The sequence below is a fragment of the Bos javanicus genome, chromosome 22 (genome assembly GCF_032452875.1).
Source record: "Bos javanicus breed banteng chromosome 22, ARS-OSU_banteng_1.0, whole genome shotgun sequence".
NCBI lineage: Eukaryota > Metazoa > Chordata > Mammalia > Artiodactyla > Bovidae > Bos > Bos javanicus.
In genome coordinates this window covers 59,089,612-59,109,603 of record NC_083889.1, presented here as the reverse complement: position 1 = coordinate 59,109,603, position 19,992 = coordinate 59,089,612, and the positions used below count along the sequence as shown (strand labels likewise).

The 19,992-nt window shown below is 56.5% G+C and overlaps 1 protein-coding gene across 1 annotated transcript in view; it reads right to left on the bottom strand.

Moving 5' to 3' along the window:
* Positions 1–9,629: 9,629 nt before the first annotated feature.
* The window catches only part of EFCC1 (EF-hand and coiled-coil domain containing 1), a 34,020-nt gene continuing 23,657 nt past the window's right edge, over positions 9,630–19,992 (bottom strand). Inside the window, exons 6-10 of the mRNA XM_061395656.1 lie at positions 16,417–16,573; positions 15,105–15,327; positions 13,509–13,649; positions 11,911–11,980; positions 9,630–10,955 (exon numbers count right to left, since the gene is read on the bottom strand). Of these exons, the coding sequence (XP_061251640.1) occupies positions 10,819–10,955; positions 11,911–11,980; positions 13,509–13,649; positions 15,105–15,327; positions 16,417–16,573 (728 nt within the window). The 3' untranslated portion in view covers positions 9,630–10,818. The remainder of the gene's footprint in view (positions 10,956–11,910; positions 11,981–13,508; positions 13,650–15,104; positions 15,328–16,416; positions 16,574–19,992) is intronic.

Sequence of the window (19,992 nt, the reverse complement as noted above, 5' to 3'; positions counted from 1 at the left end):
GAATTAAAATCAAGCTGAAATATTACAATTATAAAATCAAAATAATAATATATGCCTTTTATTATGTTGGAGAAAGGCATGGCAAGCCACTCTGGTGTTCTTGCCTGGAGAATTCCATGGACAGAGGATCCTGGTGAGCTACAGTCCATGGGGTCACAAACAGTCAAACATGACGGGGTGACTAACACACGCTTTATTGTGTTATACAAATGTCAGCAGTATGAAATATCAAGTTAGTACAGGATTTGCAGAGATGGGAAAACACATACCTGTGGCGGTGGGGAGCAGAGGCGTAACCCCTTGGGGTACAGAAATGCTTGGGAACGGGTGGAAGGGGTTCTGGCAACCAGAGGGATGCAGGAGAGACGCCCAGAGGGGGGCTTCTGGGAGGGGCACCTCTGGCCGTGCCCATGGTCACGGTCAGCGTCAGCCACGGCGAAGCTGAGAATCGGGTCTGTAGCCCCCGGTCAGGGGGGGCCGTTCTAAACCCTCTCAAACTCAGATAGTTGAGGCTCGAAAGGAACACTGAGGCCCAGAGCAGCCAGGCTGCCAGCCGAGGGGCCACTGGACTGCAAGCAGGAGTCACCCGGCCAGGAGGCAGGGAGCCACACCCCCTGCAGCCGATCCTGTTCTCAAAGCAGGTGACGTGGCACCAAGGCCGCGGGCAGAGGTCAAGGGCAAAGGCGGGCGCACTTGACCCCACCGCCCCCAGACCCACAGGAGCGTCCCTCCCATGCGGGGGGCGTGGGGGGGGGGCGGGTGTGCGTCCTGACCTGACCCCCCTGGTCAGGCCCACGCTTTCTCCTCTCGTGCCTCTGAGGTTTCCTTCTTATCTCAACACGGATGGCTTAAAAAATGACAGAAATAAATCGTTTTTGTTGTGGAAAAACCGGACTCTGCGATGAGCAGGAAGATGATAAACGTGGTCCTCAACCCCAATAGCCATCAAGACCGCCTTTCCTTTCCTTCCTGAGTGTAGTCTCACCCACACAGGGCTGGACGGGGCCCTCGTCTTTCATTCGGGGATCCCAGACGTGAAGGGCCCCCGGCCACCCGTATCTCCCCACAACAGGCCTCTGTGGGCTCTGGGCAGGGGCGCCCCTGGGCTTCCTGAGGGGGCTCCCTCTTCCAGAGCTGCCTGGGTGGCCGGCCCGGCTGACCACAGGCTTTTCCTGGGGGGAGACGGGGGCCTTCTGCTCCCTGACCCGTCAGGCTCCCTGCCAGGTCCCCCGCCCGTGCCCACAGAGGCCCCTCTCGGGCTCCTTCCGTCTGTGAACGTGCTCATGCCCGCTTTGTCCTGTAAAATCCCCATGTGTGTGTGTGTGAGTACATGTGTGTGAGTGCATGCGTGTGTGCACGCGTGTATGTGAGTGTGTGTGCATGCATGTATGAATGCATGTGTGCGCACGTGTGTGCATGTGTGTTTATGTGAGTGTGTTGTGTGTTTATGTGTGCATGTGCGTGTGTGTGAGCGTGTGTGAGTGTGAGTGCGTGCGTGTGCATGTGAGTGTGTGTGTGAGTGTGTGTGCGTGAGTGCATGTGTGTGCATGTGTGTGAGGGTGTGTGTGTGTGTGTATGTGTGTGTGTGCATGCACCGGCCCTGCTACTGCACAAGGGGTTCCTGCTCCTGGAGGAATTCCTAGGGTGGCCCGCACCAGCCCGAAGCCCGACCTGGGGAACCCACTGCGACCTCAGGGCTGGGCCTGTGCTGGGTTCACCAACAGCTGACCCTGCAAGGGCCAGGCGCCCAGGGGCCCGAGGTGCCGCAAATTGCTGTCGCCCCCACCTTCATAGGGCTTCGTGACAGCAGAGAAGAAAACCTGAGCTCTGAACCCAGCCCCTTTCACGGGTTCACGGTCACGGCTCCTGCCCCCTGCCCCCTTCTCCCGACCCTCCCCATAGATGGCAGATGCCTAAAAGCAGCCCTTCTGGAAAGCCCGCCCCGCCCACAACTGCCTACACGTGCTGCGCTCTTCCCGCCTCTTCCACCAGGACACACCCTGCGGGACCTCAAATCATGTTCACGTTTTGTCTGCAACTTAGACAGCATATTAAAAAGCAGAGACATTACTGTGCCAACAAAGGTCTGTCTAGTCAAAGCTATGGTTTTTCCAGTAGTCATGGATGGATGTGAGAGTTGGACTATAAAGAAAGCTGAGCGCTGAAGAATGGATGCTTTTGAACTGTGGTGTTGGGGAAGACTCTTGAGAGTCCCTTGGACTGCAAGGAGATCCAACCAGTCCATCCTAAAGGAATTCAGTTCTGAATATTCACTGGATGGACTGATGTTGAAGCTGGAATTCCACCTTTGGCCATCTGATGCGAAGAGCTGACTCATTGGAAAAGACCCTGATGCTGGGAAAGACTGAAGGTGCGAGGAGAAGGGGACGACAGAGGATGAGATGGCTGGATGGCATCAATGACTCCATGGAGATGAGTTTGGGTAAACTCCAGGAGTTGATGGACAGGGAGGCCTGGTGTGCTGCAGTCCATGGGGTCGCAAAGCGTTGGACACGACTGAGCGACTGAACTGAACTGAACTGAACTGATGAAATGTCTCCTTCCAGGCAGACAGGAACTTCTGAAGGGCAGGGACTCCGTGCTTTAATGCTGTTAAGACACAGCTGCACCTGCATGGCGCAGGTGCAGGAAGCGTCTGTAAGGTTTACAGACCACCTCTCCTCCCGCTCCGGTCAGTCCGTTTCTCTCTGGACCGCCGTCTCCCAGGCGCCCACTTCTGCCTCTGGCGACAAAGGTCTGACCGCCTCCTTGAGTCTTCAGGTTAAAACCAGGTCCCCCTCTGCAGCACGCCATCACCAGCTCGTGGCCACCGGCAGGTCGGCCTCAGCCCCTCTGCCCGCCGCACGCCTCTCTCCTCCTGTGCCCTCCATCCCAGGGCAGGGCCTCTTCCAGGAAGCCCTCCTGGAACGACTCCCACTGCCAGCAGACCGAGGCACCGCTGTCTGCCGTGCGTCTGCCCCCTCAGCCCCCGGGGTAAGTGTCCTGGGCGCTGTTCACAGAGCAGGCGTGGCTGAAACGAGCAGGGCTGTTAGGTGGCTTCAAACCTGGTGGGAGAGCCTTTATGTTTTCACTGCTTCGTAAGGCAGGCTGCGGAGGAAGCCCTTTATCTTGCGGCCAGGACCCTGCATTATCCCCTGGAGCAGCTTTCCTTCTCCTCTCCAGAGATCAAGATGCTGTGACCCCCAGCTTCTCCGCTCTCACTTTTAGCCTGTGTACCCCACCCCAGAAGCCCTCCTAGAGTCCCAGGGCAATCTTCACCTAAGCCCATTGCACCTGTAACCTGTGCCCACGGATTCGCCGGAACCCTGGCGCATCCTCAGGCCGCCAGAAACCGTAACAGGGGTCCCCCGAGTTGTTTGGCAGGAACCTGGAGTCAGGGACTCCATGGACATGAGTTTGGGTAAACTCGGGGAGTTGGTGATGAACAGGGAGGCCTGGCGCGCTGCATTCCATGGGGTCGCAGAGAGTCGGACACGACTGAGTGACTGAACTGGAGTCGGCTAAGGCTGGTTGGGACCTTAGACCCTCCAACAGGGCTTGCCTGAAGGTCCGCTCAGTGGCCTTTGACATCAGAGGCCCCCAAACCCCGTCCTCCGAAGATGCTAACTACGCCTGAAGAAGCCTGGAGTGAAGTCTTGTCTCCAATCCCAGTTCTCTCCTCCGCGTCTCTGGCTTCAGCGGGTGAATCCCCGCGCCCTTCGCCTTCCCGGAGCCGGTTCCAGACTTGCTCCCCCGCGGCGTCTAAGCATCGCGCTGGGGGCGCGGCGGGGCGCACGCACCTCTACCAATGCGGGTGTGTCGCGGGGCCACGCAGGGCTTCCGCGTCCGGCGAGCTTCGTGCCGGCTCTGCGGCCCGGGGCGGGGGTAGTCTCAGCCCCGCTCTGCCTCAGTTTGCTGGTCTGTAAAATGGGGAGAATGAAGAGTGGGGCTGGAGCGTGGCCGGCGTGGACCGAGGGCGCTCCCCTCCGGCTCAGCAGACACACCTGGTCGGAACCGTCTCTGCAGGCAGGTAGGGCTGCCGCCTCCTCTAACTTAGAACAGGCATTTCCTTTTCAAAGTCCTTGACGCAGACTTTTAAAAGGGAGCTGATTCCAAGGAAGCGGTAGAGCCGCTTTGAGTACAGGTGGTGAGCAGACCCCGCGCACGCCCAAGGAGCGGCTGGGGCGAGGCAGCACCCCGCAGCCCGAGCTGCTTGGAGGCTTTGGACTCGCCTTGGCTCCGCACTTCAGCGTCGCCATCTGCTGCCCAGAGAGTGAAATACGCGCTGTTTCCTTGGTCCGGGCGGGTGCGTGGGTGGGGGCATTTTCAGGTCAACACACTGGTTTTTGTTGCCAGGAGGTGAGAGAGGGCGTTACTCAGAAGGTCCTTCAAAACTTTTTTTTTAAGGAGTCACAGACCATTTGAAGAATCCCAAAGAAGCTTTGCTAGAAAAAGGCAAAAGGAGAGTGGTGGGCGTGGAGGCTGTTTATAAATATCCCTTCCTCCTATTTTTCCTGAAGTCAAAGCTATGGTTTTTCCAGTAGTCATGTATGGATGTGAGAGTTGGACTGTGAAGAAGGCTGAGCACCGACGAATTGATGCTTTTGAACTGTGGTGTTGGAGAAGACTCTTGAGAGTCCCCTGGACTGCAAGGAGATCCAACCAGTCCATCCTAAAGATCAGTCCTGGGTGTTCATTGGAGGGACTGATGTTGAAGCTGAAACTCCAATACTTTGACCACCTGATGTGAAGAGTTGACTCATTAGAAAAGACCCTGATGCTGAGAAAGATTGAAGGCGGGAGGAGAAAGGGGATGACAGAGGATGAGATGGTTGGGTGGCATCACCGACTCGATGGACATGAGTTTGAGTAAGCTTCGGGAACTGGTGATGGATAGGGAAGCCTGGTGTGCTGCAGTCCATGGGGTCGCAAAGAGTCAGACACACTTAGCGACTGAACTGGGCTGTCCAGCCCCTTCCCGCCTCTGCCCACCCAGGCCAGCTTCAGGGCCAGCTGCCAGGGCAGCTGCCCAGGGCCCGCTCCGAGCCGCCCTGTGCTTGGGGGCTGCTGCTCTCTGGCCGCTGTCCTGAAGTTCTCAATGGTGGTACCTTTCACTGTCCTCTCAGTGAAGTCCCGTGGACAGTGGCCCCACTGGCACTCAGGGCCTTGGCTGCGCACTGTCACCTCCCTGAGTCCTGGCGGCCTGCCCCTCCAGCCGCAGGCCCCCAGGCTGCCCTCGGCTGGGCGTCTTGTGTCAGCCAGTGGCTGGTGGCAGGGGACTCTGTCAGGCCTGCTCCTTCCCCAAGCGTGTTGGTGCCCTGGAGTGAGCCTGCAGTCTGCTGAGTGCCCCGGGGGCCCTTGTCCTCCTTCCAGCCTGCTGGTTATCATTGTCAGGCCTCGGACGGTTACTCATACACCTAAACACCCTCCAGAACACTCCCGAATCACCCTGTGAATGGGGCAGCATGGCTTCTCACTAGAAGTGTTTTTGTTAGCTGTTGCACAAAACAGCATTCCGCAAGCTCACAGCTTAAGCAGTAGTGTGTTCACGTATTCTCTCAGTCCCTGGGGGGTCAGGATCTTGGGAGTGGCTTTGCTGGGCGGGTCCAGTTCCGGATACTGCAGTCAGATCCCGGCCTGAAGACCTGACCCGGGCTGCGGGTCCTGCTTCTGAGGTGTGAGCGGGCTGACGGCTGGAGGCCCTGGTTTCTTGCTGGCTGTTGACCGGGGCACGTCGCCACATGGCCTTTCTCCTAGGGCGCCTGGATGTCCTCCTGGCTCAGGGAGGAAGGCGGCGGCCCAGGCCTCTCACGGCTCGTGTCCAGGGTCACACCATCAACATCTCTGTTCTCGGTTAGACCCGAGTGGCTTAGTGTAGCTCACACTCGGAGCAAAGGGAGCTGGCTTTATATCTCAAAAGGAGAGTGTTGAAGACTGTGTGCATTTTACCAGGAAATTTTCAGATTCAAATAGCTGCCTCCGCCAAGAAATTCTACAGCCTTATTGAGAAGCATTGGGAAGGGATTAATTGGTTACTAGAGCTCCCAGGAGCCTCAAGGGAGGAGAAACTTCTGGGTCGGGATCGTGGCTTGAATGTCAGGCCCAGATATCAGGGAGGCTCTGCTTTTGGTGAGGCTTTCCTTGAAACTGCACTTTCCTGCTTCTTCCTTTTTTTAAAAAAAAGAGTATTTATTTGGCTGTGCCAGGTCTTAGTTGGGGCATGTGGGATCCAGTTCCCGGAGCAGGGCTCAAACCCGGGCCCCCTGCATTGGCAGCCTGGAGTCTTAGCCTCTGGATCCCCAGGGAAGTTCCCCACCTTGAGGTTTATGTACAGCAATCTATATATGTGTGACGAAGTTGCTGGTCTTTTTTAAAAAAATTATTTGCTTTTGGCCCTGCTGGGTCTCTGTTGCTTTTGGCCCCTGGGGGCTTTTTCTGTGGAGGATGGGGGCAGCTCTCTAGCTGTTAGGCTGCCCTAGCTGATGGATTCCCCTGCCACCAGCCACGGACTGATGCAAGACGCCCTGGCCCGGGGCAGCCGGCTTCTTGCTGCGGTGACCTCTCTCGTGGAGCACAGGCCGTCGGGCACGTGGGTTCAGCGCCTCAGACTCTGGAGCGCTGGCTCAGTAGCTGTGGCGCTCGGGCTTAGTGGCTATGCTGTGTGCGGAATTTTCCCGGGCCAGGGATCACCCCTGAGCCACCGAGGAAGCCATGTTGCCGTCTCTTAATTTCAAACACATTTTAACTTCCCTGCATTTTTACTCCCCTTCCCTCGTAACGACTGTGGTGTTTTTGACAGCACGTCTGACATCTTTTGTGTATCCCTTGACTGCTTATTGCGGGTGTCGATTTTGCTCCTTTTGTCTTTCAGTCTGCCGACTAGCTTTGTCTGGGGTTGCCTTGCTCCCGTTAGTGGGTACTTGCTTCTCCAGTGAGTGTTTTCCGTTCATAAATTTCGTGTTTCTGGTTGTAGCCTTTTTTTTTTTTTTTTTTTTTGCTTAGAGAAGTCTCTGGAACGTCTCTTATAAAGCTGCTTTGGTGGTGCTGTAAAGCTCTCGATCTCTCCATCATATCTGAGTGAGTCTTGCCAGGGAAAGGATTCTTGGGTGGGTGTAGGTTTTTCCCTTTCATCATTTAAATATATTGAGCCCCTCCCTTCTGGCCTGCAGGTTCTGCTGAGAAGCCAGCCGTTGTATGTAGCTTTTTGCTGTGCGTGCGTGTGTGTGCGTGTGTGTGTGTGTTTTGTCTCATCATGTGGCGTGAGGGGTCCCAGTTCTCCACCCCAGGGTCAAACCCATGCCCCCTGCAGTGCGAACCGCTGGGCCACCAGGGACGTCCCTCGCTTGCTCTTCATCTTTGGTTTTTGCCATTTTACTTACGTGTGTCTTGGTCCTTCTGGGGGCTGCTCCCCTTGGATTCTCTGTGCTTCCAGCACCTGAGTGTCCCCTTGCTTTCCCAGGTTAGGGGAGTTTTCAGCTACAATGTCTTCAAATAAATTCTCTGTCCCTTTTCTTTCTTTTCTGCTGCTGCTAAGTCACTTCAGTCATGTCCGACTCTGTGCGACCCCATAGATGGCAGCCCACCAGGCTCCCCCGTCCCTGGGACTCTCCAGGCAAGAACACTGGAGTGGGGTGCCATTTCCTTCTCCAGTGCATGAAAGTGAAAAGTGAAAGTGAAGTCGCTTAGTCGTGTCTGACTCTTCTCGACCCCATGGACTGCAGCCTACCAGGCTCCTCCTCCCGTGGGATTTTCCAGGCAAGAGTACTGGAGTGGGGTGCCATCTTTTCTGCTAGGACCCTATAATGCTACGTGAGTACACTTGATGCTATCACAGAGATCTCTGGAACTGTCCTGTTTCTCTTTTTTCTCTTCAGCTTCAGGGATTTCCACTTCTGTCTGCCCGTTCACTGACCCACCTCTTTGCATCATTTATTCTGCTGTGGATTCCTTCTGGTGTCTTTTTTAAATATGCAGTTACTACATTTTTCATCTTTGCTTGGGGGTTCTTTTACATTTTCTAACTAACTCTCACTCTGTTTATCGCTTCTTCTCCTGAGTTCTTTGATCCTCTTTATGATCACCACCTTGAGCTCTTTCTCGGGTAGGTGGCCTGTTTCCGCTTCGCTTGGCTCTCCTGGGGCTGTATCTTCTCTTGGTGGGGAAATCGGGAGTGGCTCGTTGTGTTTTTCGTTCGTTTTTGTTCTGATTGTGCTGGGTCTCTGTGGCGGCACACGTGGGCTTCTCTAGCTGTGTCTCACGGGCTCAGTTGCCCAACCCGGTTCTGACCCTGCACTGGAAGGCAGATTCTCACCCCTGGACCATCGGGGAAGTCCGACCTGGGATTTCATCCCGTTCCTTTGTTGTGAATGTGCTCCTCTGGCACCTCATTTGCCTAATCAGCTCTTTTTGCTGTCTTGTAGGTCGGTTGTCAGCCGACCTTGGCGACGTGGCCTTTCGTAGGAGGAGGGCTGTGTGCTCTCCTCCGGCCACGGTGTGCACTGCAGGGGTGCCCGTACGTGCCCGCTCGGCCCCTCTGCTGTGCCAAGTGGACTACTGTGAGCAGCCTGGGGTGTGTGGCTAGCCCCCGGTCCAGTTGGCCACCTTTTTTCTTTTAATAATGTTAGCATTATCTGGTCCCGTGGTTGCCCAGCTACAGGAGACATCTCCCAGCATCCCTTGCAGCCAGGTATGGCCAGTGGGATGAGCTTAGAGGACGTGTGAGCCGGAGTGCCTGAGCCTCCCCTCCCTGTCTCCTCCTTCCTGGGGGCCGGAGGGCCGATGCGATGCTGGTGATTAGGTTCTGCCAGGGACGACGCCCTAGGGGATGACAGAGCAACACAGCGGAAGGAACCTGGGCCCCTGGGTGGCCACGTGGAGCAGAGCTGCTGTGTCGTCCACTCCCCTCTGAACCGCTATGGGAGAGAAAGTTCTGTCTTGTTTGGCCCAGAGTGTTGTGGGAGCTCGTTTATCAAGGGGGCTTAGCCTGTGCTGTAACTGATCAGACCCCAAGCCCTGGGGTCCCTAATCAGAGACAGCTGGCCGAGGTAGGAAGCGTGTGCAACATGGGCTCGGGAAGCAGGCTCAGCCCAGGAAGCAGGCTCAGCCCAGGCGTGGGTGCTGATTGCTGTGAGGTGCCAGGTAGTCCCTCAGCCTCTCTGGGCACCTCTGCATGCTAGGCCATCTCATAAACTTGCCTCCAATGAGATGAGGGCTGTACGAGCGACGATGCACCTTTGCTTGTCAGGCAGAGGTGAGAGAAGGTTTTTATTAGGACGCTCCTGAGGGTGAGCCTTAGTGTGGTTGGAGTCTACAGGAGTCCTGCCCGCCTGCTGTCCGCTGATCCCAGGGAGCCAGAGCAGGGCCGGGGGTGCTCAGGAATGTCTTTTCTGGTCCTGTTTATTATCACCATTATTATTTTTTAAATATGTATTTCTCTGCTTGCCTTGGGTCTTAGTGGCAGCACGCAGGGTCTTCATCGCATCACGTGGGCTCTTTGGCTGTGGTTTATGAACTCACTGGTTTGCGGCTCGTGGGCTTAGCTGTGGCATGTGGGATCTAGTTCCCCAGCCAGGGATGGAACCCACATCCCCTGCATTGGAAAGCGGATTCTTAACCACTGGACCACCAGGGAAGGCCCTGCCGCTTTTATTTTTCGTTAACACACAGTAAAGCTGAGTTTTTGGAGAGGCACGCCCACTTCCATGGATCTTACTACACATGTGGACTCCTGCGGCCCCACGCGTGGCTGGGGGTCACCCTCCAGCCCTCCCTGTGGCCCTGCCCGGGACTGCCTGCTGGGCCCCTGGTCCTCCTTTCCCCGTGGCCCCTCTTCTGTGTCCCCCAGGTGACCCCTTGCTCCCAAGTCTGGCATCCTCCCGTCTGCTACCCTCCCCCTTACCTCTGGGAGGCAGGTCAGAACCCCCCCAAGGCGCCCGTTGCCTGGGAGATGAGTCATCAGGGCCCCATCCCCGCTGGGCGCCTGCCCTCGCCCTGCCCTCTGCAGGGCTCCGTCCTCCTAGGCTCGGACTGCCCCCCTCGTCTGGACTCTCAGAACCCTCGTCTGCCGCAGTTTAGCACGGCAGTGCTCACCAATGTGTCTTTCTCCCCTACGAGGGTTTAAGGTTGATGGGACTGGGCAGCTTGTCTTGCTCCTGCCTGTGACCTGCGGGGCTCAGTACCTACTGGGGGCTCAGGAAAGAGGGGCTCTGGGGTCTGTACTCATGGGGCGCTTTACGGCAGCACACTTGGGCGCTCCCTGTTCCCTTGCATTAAATGCCCTTCCCCCGTCTCTTCCCATCTAAATCTAACCGCTCTTCTAGAGCTAGTTCAAGGTCACCTCCACCAGGAAGCCTGCTGTGATCACTGTCTCCTCCCTGGGAGTTCCCCCAGCCCCATGTCCAGCCTTCAGCACTTCCAGGGCATGGGTAGTGTCCTGAGTGGAGTGCGGGGCACGAGGTCCCTGGAGCAGTCACGCCGTGTGGACGAAGAGGACACCGCTGGGAAGGGAAGAGATCCTGGGAGCCCAGGGAAGGGATTCTGGACTGAACCGGGCAGAAAAGCGGGCACCTCGACTCCAAGGGCAGGGGGCTGGCAGCGGGTACAGGCTGATCCAGCAACCGTCGGCAGCGTGCATGCTGGCAGCAGGAGTGTAGGCCAGGAATGAGGAGCCCGGGGAAGGCGTGGCTGCCAGCCTCTGCGCTTGAACCGGTGTCAGAAGGAGCTGGTGACCCCAGGGTTCTGAGGATGTGATGGTGGCCAGGCTGGTCCCGGAGGCTGGTCTAATGGTGGCCAGGCTGCCCACAGGCCGGGCCAGCAACCTCAGCCGGAGATGGGGAAGGAGTGGGGAAGGGCCGGGGCTGTGGAGGCAGGGGCCGAGGGCTCTCTACGCAGGAGCTCACAGCCAGCCAAAGCTCGGCGCAGGGCTTCCAGCATGGCCAAGGGGCCAGACGGCCCGTCTGGAGAGAGAGCGGGCAGCAGCGGGTCATCCTGTCCCCCGTGGCCTGCAGGCCCGCCCGCCCTCCCCCCAGGCCCTCCCCAGCCTGGCCACCCTCTCCCTCTGAGGACCCCGGGGAAGGCAGCTTCTACTGCCCAGTTTCTGAACTCCTCCTTGATGCCCGGGCCAGTCGGGGCACTGGATGCACCCGAGCCCTGCCCAGCAGTGCCCGGTGAGGCCAGTGAGCACAGGCTCATCACGAGTAAGCCTCCCCTCCTCCTTTCACCGGGCACAAGCTGGCCCTGATGAAATTGTGCTGCCCTGAACTTTGAACAACGGGGCCACGTGGCCTGGTGCTTAAGGGAGAGGCCTGAGGTCTAAGGCGGCTGACCCTTGGCCCCTTGGTGCCTCAGTCTCCCCATCTGTGGAATGGGTGTGATAATAGTCTTTCCTCCACAGTAAGCCCGGGGCTAAACCGGCAGTAGGGAGCTGCCTGGCTTCCTCGGAGTCTGGCCACACTGGCTTTTATTTGGCCTTTTCCCTGAAGTGTCCACTCCCTGTTCTTCTCAAATAGCACCTTCAACTCCCTGAAGCCTGTTCCTGACTGTAGCCTTTGCAGGTGGGCTGGGCAGGACTGTGTGTGAGTCGCTCAGTCGTGTCTGACTCTTTGCGACCCCACGGACTGTAGTCCGCCAGGCTTCTCTGTTCATAGAATTCTCCAGGCAAGAATTCTGGAGTGGATTGCCATTCCCTTCTCCAGAGGAACTTCCCAACCCAGGGACTGAACCCTGATCTCCTGCCTCACAGGCAGATTCTTTATTGTTTGAGCTACAGGGAAGTCTCCTGACTGTACCCTTTGTAAGTGGGCTGGGCAGGAATGAGGCAGCATCTTGCAGGCAAGACACTCAGGACAGAGGAGCTGGGTCAGGATGCTGCCCAGGCCTTGGAAGATGGGTCAGGGAGTGGGGCTCACCTACCGTGTGCGGGGTCCCTGCAAGCATCCAGCGTGCTCAGCAAAATCTTCCCCAGGGCTTTTTTCGATATGTTCTTAAAAAAAGAAATGAGACAGGGCTGGAGTGGCCATGGTTGCTAAATCTTCAAGCAATGGGTGGGACTTTGTGGCCCCTACAGGCTTCTGTGTGGCTCCCTGGGGGAAGGTACAGTCCGTTCCCTGAGCCCCCCCCCAACCTCAGTCCATGGTCCTTTCCTGGCCCCCATCCCTGTGATGACTGCACTGCCCAGACTCTTGGTGGGTACTGAAGCAGGGTGCAGGACCCATTTAATCCAAGATCATGTACTGACAGACCATTGTCCCTGCGCCAAAGAGGCACTTGGGAAATGACTGTGAAGAAGAGCATTTTGATGTGTTAGCTCCTTTAATCCTTGCAACAGCTTGTTTTATTCTCATTTTAACCAGTGAAAAAGCAGTGCTGAGAAAATGAGAACTCTGCCTGAAGCCACCAGCTGGGAGGTGGAGGAACTGGTGTTGCCCCAGGCTTCCCAGCCCAGAGCTGTGCCCACGGTCCTGGGCTGCCACTCAGCACCCTCCCAGACTGAGCCCCATCAGGCTGGGCCTCAGTGCCCTGTGTCCTGGGCAGCCTGATGTGCAGGCAAGGGCCCACTTCCAACCCTGCAGACCTGGGTTCAAATCCCACATCCATCTCATAGTGGCTGTGCCATCCTGACTGAGTTTGTGTCTCTTAAGAGAACTTTTTAAATGCTTTGCTGATGCCATTTAGGAATATGGACTTCTGGGTTTTGAGTTTTTAACTTGAGCACCTTGTCAAAGAGTCACAATACTTTGCCTTCAGATTCTGTTGGGTACTCTATATAGATAAACGCGATACACAATTATTGATCACTTTGTTTCATCCTTTCTGGTCTTTGTACCCCTTCCTTTTCTTGTCTTATTGCATTGGCTAGAATCCATACGTGGAACAAGCAGAGGTGACAGGCATGCTTATCTGGATTCCGATTTTTAGAAGGATTCCTTCTAACATTTCACCAGTAAGTGTGAGGTTTGTGAGAGGTAGTCGGCTGAGACTTTATCTGTTTAAGGATGATATGCACTGTTCTTAATTTGCCAAGAGGTTTTTTTATAATAAAAGGAGACTGTTACTGACTTTTCATCTCTTGAGATGAGTACATGGTTTTTCTCCTTTTAACCTTCAGTGTGCTGGTCTGTGTTAATCGATGTTTGATCTTGAACCATCTTTGAATTCCTGGGATAAACCCAACTAATCACCTTGTGTTCCTTTAAACACTTCCGGGTTTGGTTTGCTAATATGCTGTTTACCATTTCTGCATCCATATTTAAGTGTGACATTAGCTTATAATTTTTTCTTATGTGGGTTGTCCTCTGGTTTTGCGATCAAAGTTATATTAGCTTCATAAAATGAATTAGAGAACCTCCCTTCTCTTTGTTTACTTTCCCTGAGCTCTTTCTATGTCTGGAAGTAGAGGCGATGCCTGCCTATGTGGGGAGAGCTCAGAGTCAGTGCCTGACGCGGGTGGGCTCCACCCCTGCGGGCCCCGCCCAGCCCTGCCCCGGGGATACCAGCTCCCATGAGCCCACCAGGTCGCGGAGCCTCTGCAGGAGCCCCAGCACGTCCTCCAGCTTCTCCTCCAGCAGGGACAGCCGCACCCTCTCCGCCTCCACCATCTGCAGCTCCTGCCGCAGGCTCTCGTTCTCACCCACCTTCCGCTGCAGCTCTGCCTGGGGGACACCAGGGGCTCAGCAGCCGCCCTGCCACCCTCGGCCCCATGCACACAGCACCACCCCCAGGCAGGGCCCACAGCCTGCCCTGGCCTTCCCACAGGGGTCATCTCCTCTGGCCCCTGGGCCTACAGACAGAACCGCCCTGTCTCCCCAGGGAGGGCGTGGAGGCCCAAAGAAGCTGCACGCCTGGCCCGAGGCCTCTCAGCCAGCCAGGCTGGTGTAAGGACATACATGCTTCCTTTTTGGCGGAAGGACTCCATCCTTCCTTCTCTTCTCCATTCATCTGCTTGTCCTTTCTAAATTGTTTTGGTTGCAAGCAGCAAGCTAGTCTGGCCAGCTTGAGCTGAGGAGGAATTCACTGCCAGGCTAGTGGCTTGTCCCCAGAATGGGTCGATGGCTGGAGGATGTTGAGGGCTGGGGGCATGGAGGATGAGGCAGGAGAAGCAGCTGGAGACTCCTGTCTGGGGGCTGCAGCTGAGAACACTCTCCAGCCATTCCCCACCTCCCTCGAGACAGGAACCCCAGGAGAGGGGCCCGACTGGCCCGGCCTCGGTCACCAGTCCAGCCCTGGCCAGGCGGCGTGGACGCTGCTGCTCCCTGCAGAATACCAGGGGGAGAGGGTGGCGAGTTGCAGAATGCCACGTGGACACCTGCCTCCTAAAGCAGGGATGGGGGGAATGAGGCAGCCCCCGCTCCTGACAGCGATGGAGGGAAAGAGAAGCAGCTGAAGGTGTGGCGTCCTTGGGCAGTAGACAGAGTGCAGGGCCTGTGGACTTGGGAGCGCAGCCTGAGGGTCTCAGGAACTGAGCTCCCCACCCTCCTCCCCTCCGCAGCCAGTTCTCCTTGGGGGACGCATCTCTCTTCCATTTCATCTGGCTTTGATGGAGCTGCCAATCACGGGGCCCTGCCCACCTACCACAGAGGACTGGTCCAGGTATGGGCACATGACTGAGGCCGACCATTGGCGTTCTTCCCTGAGCTTTACTGTACGGGGCTCTTATTGTTCCTCTGGGGGTTTTAAGTAGGCTGATGAGAGCCTAGAGCTGCCTGGGGCCCTGCTCTCCCTCACCCTACCACACGGAGAAAGTCCCTCTGTAGCAGGGGGAGGTGAGGCCAGCACCCACGAAAAGAACGGAGCAGATGGATGGGGGTAATAGAATCTGAGTCCCTGGATCCAGCTGTGCCTGAAGCTCATCTTAGCTGTTCTTTTGAAACCATGCTCCCAGTTCCATCTGGTAATAAATTCCTGGTTTTTTCCCTTGAGCTGATCTGAGATGGATCCTTTAATGTGCAGCCAAAATATTTTTCATTAGATCTAAATCATTTCCTCTCAGAACCTTGGTTTACCCATCTGTGAAGGGGGCACAGGACTTGGCTGAGATAGCTCACAGTCCTTCCACCCGTAAGAGACTAGCCACTGGTCTGGCTCTCAGCCTCTGGGGCTCTGCTGACCTCCTCCTCAGGCGTCCTCAGAGTCTTTGCACCACAGCCCCGGGACCCCAGCTGCTCCACCAGCATGGCAACACAGGTCTCCAGCTCCCCCAGGGCGTGGGCATGGTTGGCACCGCCCAAGTGGCTGCAGTAAGTCATGAGCTTCTTGGCCGTCTGGTCATCGCACCTGCAGTGAAGGAGAGTACTGGCACAGGGGGGGCTGCTTTCCAAAGTCTGTTCCAGCCTGCAGGTGGCGGGAATGCGTTATTACCGAGTCTGTCTCCCCTGAAAGCTAGGTGGGGCCATGGCACCCCCTGCCCACACCCTTCCCCAGTTCCCCATGTCATCAGAGCAAAAGCCAGAGGCCTCGCCCAGTCTGCCCGTTACCTCCCTGAGCTCCTTCCCACTCACCTTCGTTCTTTCTGCTCCAACCACAGCAGCCTCCTCCAGGCCCCTCCCATGTGCCCCAGGGCCTTTGCACCAGCTGTTCCCTCTGCCCGGAAGGCTTTCCCCTCATTTCCTTCAGATCTCTGCTCAAACAGCACCTTCTCAGTGGCCCTCCTAGCATGTCCTGCCCCGTCCTCGTCCTCACGCTTGTCACCACTCAGGAGAACAGAGGCTTCTGGGCGGGGAGTGTTGGGGGAAGCTACCTTGGTTAGTGCTGTTTGCCAGGGGCCCTCAAATTTGCCTGGCATATCATACGTGCTTCATATGCTTGTTGACTTAACGGGTTGGTGATACAGTGACCCAAGAAAACCGGCAGAACTTTATAATAAAAGAGTCAGCGCTGCCCCCCCACCCAACTCCCGTGGAGTGCCTGCCAGGATCAGGCCCCATGGGGGCATTTTATACCCTCAGTGGTGAATCCTCACAAATCCTCTGCCAGGCAAGTGTTAGTGTCCCATCTTAGAGACAGGAAGCCTAAGGCTCAGAAGTCAGGCGACTTGACCGGGGTGGGGGGCGGGCTTAAGTGTTGAGAGCAGTGGGTTAGGAAAGGGTCTGACACGTGGGGGGGTCACACTCGAGCTGTGGGGCAGGTCCGGGGACCCGTGGTCACTGGAGTGAGGATCAGGGGGAATTAAGCCACCAGGAAGTGTTCCCTCGCTCAGCTCATTTCTCCCTGACACTTGCCCAGGGCCATCGGCTCGACCAATGGATCTGGGGACCGAGCGTGAAACAGCAGGGAAGGGACCCAGCCTGGATATGAATCAGGTCAGCCTCCCACATCCCAGGCCCATCACTGCATAGAGGGGCCCCCCTGTGCTCCCAGGATGACCGTGGGGGCCCGGCCCCCGGTATGCCCGATCCTGGACGTCCTCGCGGGAGCACGTACCCGCCCTCGCAGCCGGAGAGACCAGCCAGCAGTGCTGTGACCTCGGCCGGCAGCCGCTGCGCCTCCTGCCACTTCTCGCGGTCGTCCTCCTCATCAGAGGCGGCCTGGCCCTCGACCGAGCGGAACAGCTGCTCATCCAGCCCTGGAGAAGCACGGGCTGTGGACAGGGACAGAGGCAGGGGAGGAGGCCCCTCTTTGGGAGCCGCCCCCGACTCCCCTTGGGAGCCCTCCCACCTCTGCTCCGCCTAGGCTTAGGGTGGACATGTGAGTCCAACCCAGCAGTCAGAGCGCAGCCGCCTGGCCGCGTGACGGGTGCAGGCAGGGCTGGGGACCCTGCGGGGGCTGGGGCCGGTCGGGCCAAGCCCTGACTCAGACTTCCAGGGAGGAGGGCGCCCCTGTTCCTCCCGCCAGGGCCTGCAGGGGGTGGGTCTGGCTGCTGGGGGTGAGGGCCGCGCCTTCCGCACAGTGAGCCCCGCAGAGGCTGGTGGGCGAGGCCGGTGGGCGAGGCTGGGGGAAAGGGGCTCTGCTGACGTGGGGCTGTGCCGGAAGCCTGCTGGGGCTTGTAGTGAGTTAGCTGAACCAGAACGTTCCCGTGAACTAGAGCGGTCCAGGCCGAATGCACAATGTCCTGATGGGCACGGCCCCCGGCCCCAGAGGACCGCGCACTCAGGGGTGGGCCCGGGCACCTGTGTCTTACGAGGCTCCCGGGTGATCCTGACGGATGGGCAGGTTTGGGCACCCCTGGCCTCGGGTGTCCTGATTTTGGACACCCAGCTGGGTGGCTGCAGGGCCCCTCTGTTTGTTCTCAATAAAAAGTGTTCTAGACCCAGTAGAACCAGAATTGAGGTGACTGGTCAATACTTTTGTGATCATGTTATGGTGTTTCCAGGATTGACAATTTGATTTTCTTCCTGGGAATGTCTTGCTGCTGGGGTCTGTGTGTGTGTGTCTGTGTGTGGTGTGTGTCTGTGTGGTGTGTGTCTGTGTGTGTGTGTGTGTGGTGTGTGTCTGTGTCTGTGTGTCTGTGTGGTGTGTGTGTGTGTGTGTGTCTCTCTGTGTGTGTCCGTGTGTTTGTGTGTCTCTGTCTCCATGTGTGTGTCTGTGTATGTGTGTCTGTGTGTGTGTGTGTCTGTGTGTGTGTGTCTGTGTGTGTCTGTGTGGTGTGTGTCTCTGTGTGTGTGTGTGTATCTCTGTGTGTGCGTCTGTGTGTGTGTCTCTGTGTGTGTGTCTGTGGTGTGTGTGTGTCTCTGTGTGACTCTGTGTGTGTGTGTGGTGTCTGTGTGTGTGTGTGTCTGTGTGTGTGTGGTGTGTCTCTGTGTGGTGTGTGTCTGTGTGTGTGTGTGTCTCTGTGTGTGTGTGTGTCTGTGTGGTGTGTGTATGTGTGTGTGTGTGTCTCTGTGTGTGTGTGTGTCTGTGTCGTGTGTGTCTGTGTGTGTGTGTGTCTGTGTGTGTGTGGTGTGTGGTGTGTGTCTGTGTGGTGTGTCTCTGTGTGTGTGTGTGTCTGTGTGTGTGTGGTGTGTGTCTGTGTGTGTGTCTGTGTGTGTGTGTCTGTGTGGTGTGTGTGTGTGTGTGTCTCTCTCTGTGTGTGTGTCCGTGTGTTTGTGTGTCTCCGTCTGTCTCCGTGTGTGTGTCTGTGTGGTGTGTGTCTGTGTGTGTGTGTGTCTGTGTGGTGTGTGTCTGTGTGTGTGTGTGTATCTCTCTGTGTGTGTCTGTGTGTGTGTCTCTGTGTGTGTGTCTGTGGTGTGTGTGTGTCTCTGTGTGACTCTGTGTGTGTGTGTGGTGTCTGTGTGTGTCTGTGTCTGTGTGGTGTGTGTCTGTGTGGTGTGTGTCTCTGTGTGTGTGTGGTGTGTGGTGTGTGTCTGTGTGGTGTGTCTCTGTGTGTATGTGTGTCTGTGTGTGTGTCTGTGTGGTGTGTGTGTGTGTGTGTCTCTCTCTCTCTGTGTGTCCGTGTGTTTGTGTGTCTCCGTCTGTCTCCGTGTGTATGTCTGTGTGTGTGTGTCTGTGTGTGTCTGTGTGGTGTGTGTCTCTGTGTGTGTGTGTATCTCTGTGTGTGTGTCTGTGTGTGTGTCTCTGTGTGTGTGTGGTGTGTGTGTGTGTGTGGTGTGTGGTGTGTGTCTGTGTGTGTGTCTCTGTGTGTGTGTCTGTGTGGTGTGTGTGTGTGTGTCTCTGTGTGTCCGTGTGTTTGTGTGTCTCCGTCTATCTCCGTATGTGTGTCTGTGTGTGTGTGTCTGTGTGTGTGTGCTGTGTCTCTGTGTGTGTGTGTGTCTCTGTGTGTGTGTCTGTGGTGTGTGTGTGTCTCTGTGTGACTCTGTGTTTGTGTGTGGTGTCTGTGTGTGTGTGTCTGTGTGTGTGTGGTGTGTCTGTGTGTGTGTGTCTCTGTGTGTGTGTCTGTGGTGTGTGTGTGTCTCTGTGTGACTCTGTGTGTGGTGTCTGTGTGTGTGTCTGTGTGTGTGTGGTGTGTCTCTGTGTGGTGTGTGTCTGTGTGTGTGTGTGTGTCTCTGTGTGTGTGTGTGTCTGTGTGGTGTGTGTCTGTGTGTGTGTGTCTGTGTGTGTGTGTGTCTGTGTGGTGTGTGTCTGTGTGTGTGTGTGTGTCTGTGTGTGTCTGTGTGGTGTGTGTCTGTGTGTGTGTGTCTCTGTGTGTGTGTGTGTCTGTGTGGTGTGTGTGTGTGTCTGTGTGTGTGTCTGTGTGTGTGTGTCTGTGTGGTGTGTGTGTGTGTGTGTCTCTCTCTCTGTGTGTGTCCGTGTGTTTGTGTGTCTCGTGTGTGTGTGTGTCTGTGTGGTGTGTGTCTGTGTGTGTGTATCTCTCTGTGTGTGTCTGTATGTGTGTCTCTGTGTGTGTGTCTGTGGTGTGTGTGTGTCTCTGTGTGACTCTGTGTGTGTGTGTGGTGTCTGTGTGTGTCTGTGTCTGTGTGGTGTGTGTGTGTGTCTCTGTGTGTGTGTGTCTGTGTGGTGTGTGTGTGTGTGTGTGTCTGTGTGTGTGTGGTGTGTGTCTGTGTGGTGTGTCTGTGTGTGTGTGTGTGTGTCTGTGTGTGTGTGTCTGTGTGGTGTGTGTGTGTGTGTGTGTCTCTCTCTGTGTGTGTCCGTGTGTTTGTGTGTCTCCGTCTGTCTCCATGTGTGTGTCTGTGTGGTGTGTGTCTGTGTGTGTCTGTGTGGTGTGTGTCTCTGTGTGTGTGTGTATCTCTGTGTGTGTGTCTGTGTGTGTGTGTCTCTGTGTGTGTGTCTGTGTGGTGTGTGTCTCTGTGTGTGTGTGTGTATCTCTGTGTGTGTGTGTATCTGTGTGTGTGTGTGTGTGTGTGTCTGTGTGGTGTGTGTCTCTGTGTGTGTGTGTCTGTGTGTGTGTGTGGTGTGTGTGTGTGTGGTGTCACTATAGTCACAGCTGTCCCAGTGCCCGAGGCCAGGGCAGTATAGGGCCTCTGGAGTCGTGTGAGAGGCTGGCGCCTGCAGCCTGTCCACGCCTGCCTGTAGCCCAGCCGGGGGAGCCCTGGGGCGCCAGCTCAGACAGCTTCTCTCTGCTTTCCTTGCTCCTGATGCTGCACACCCCGCAGACCCAGGCTCTGACATGATGGGCCTCTCTGT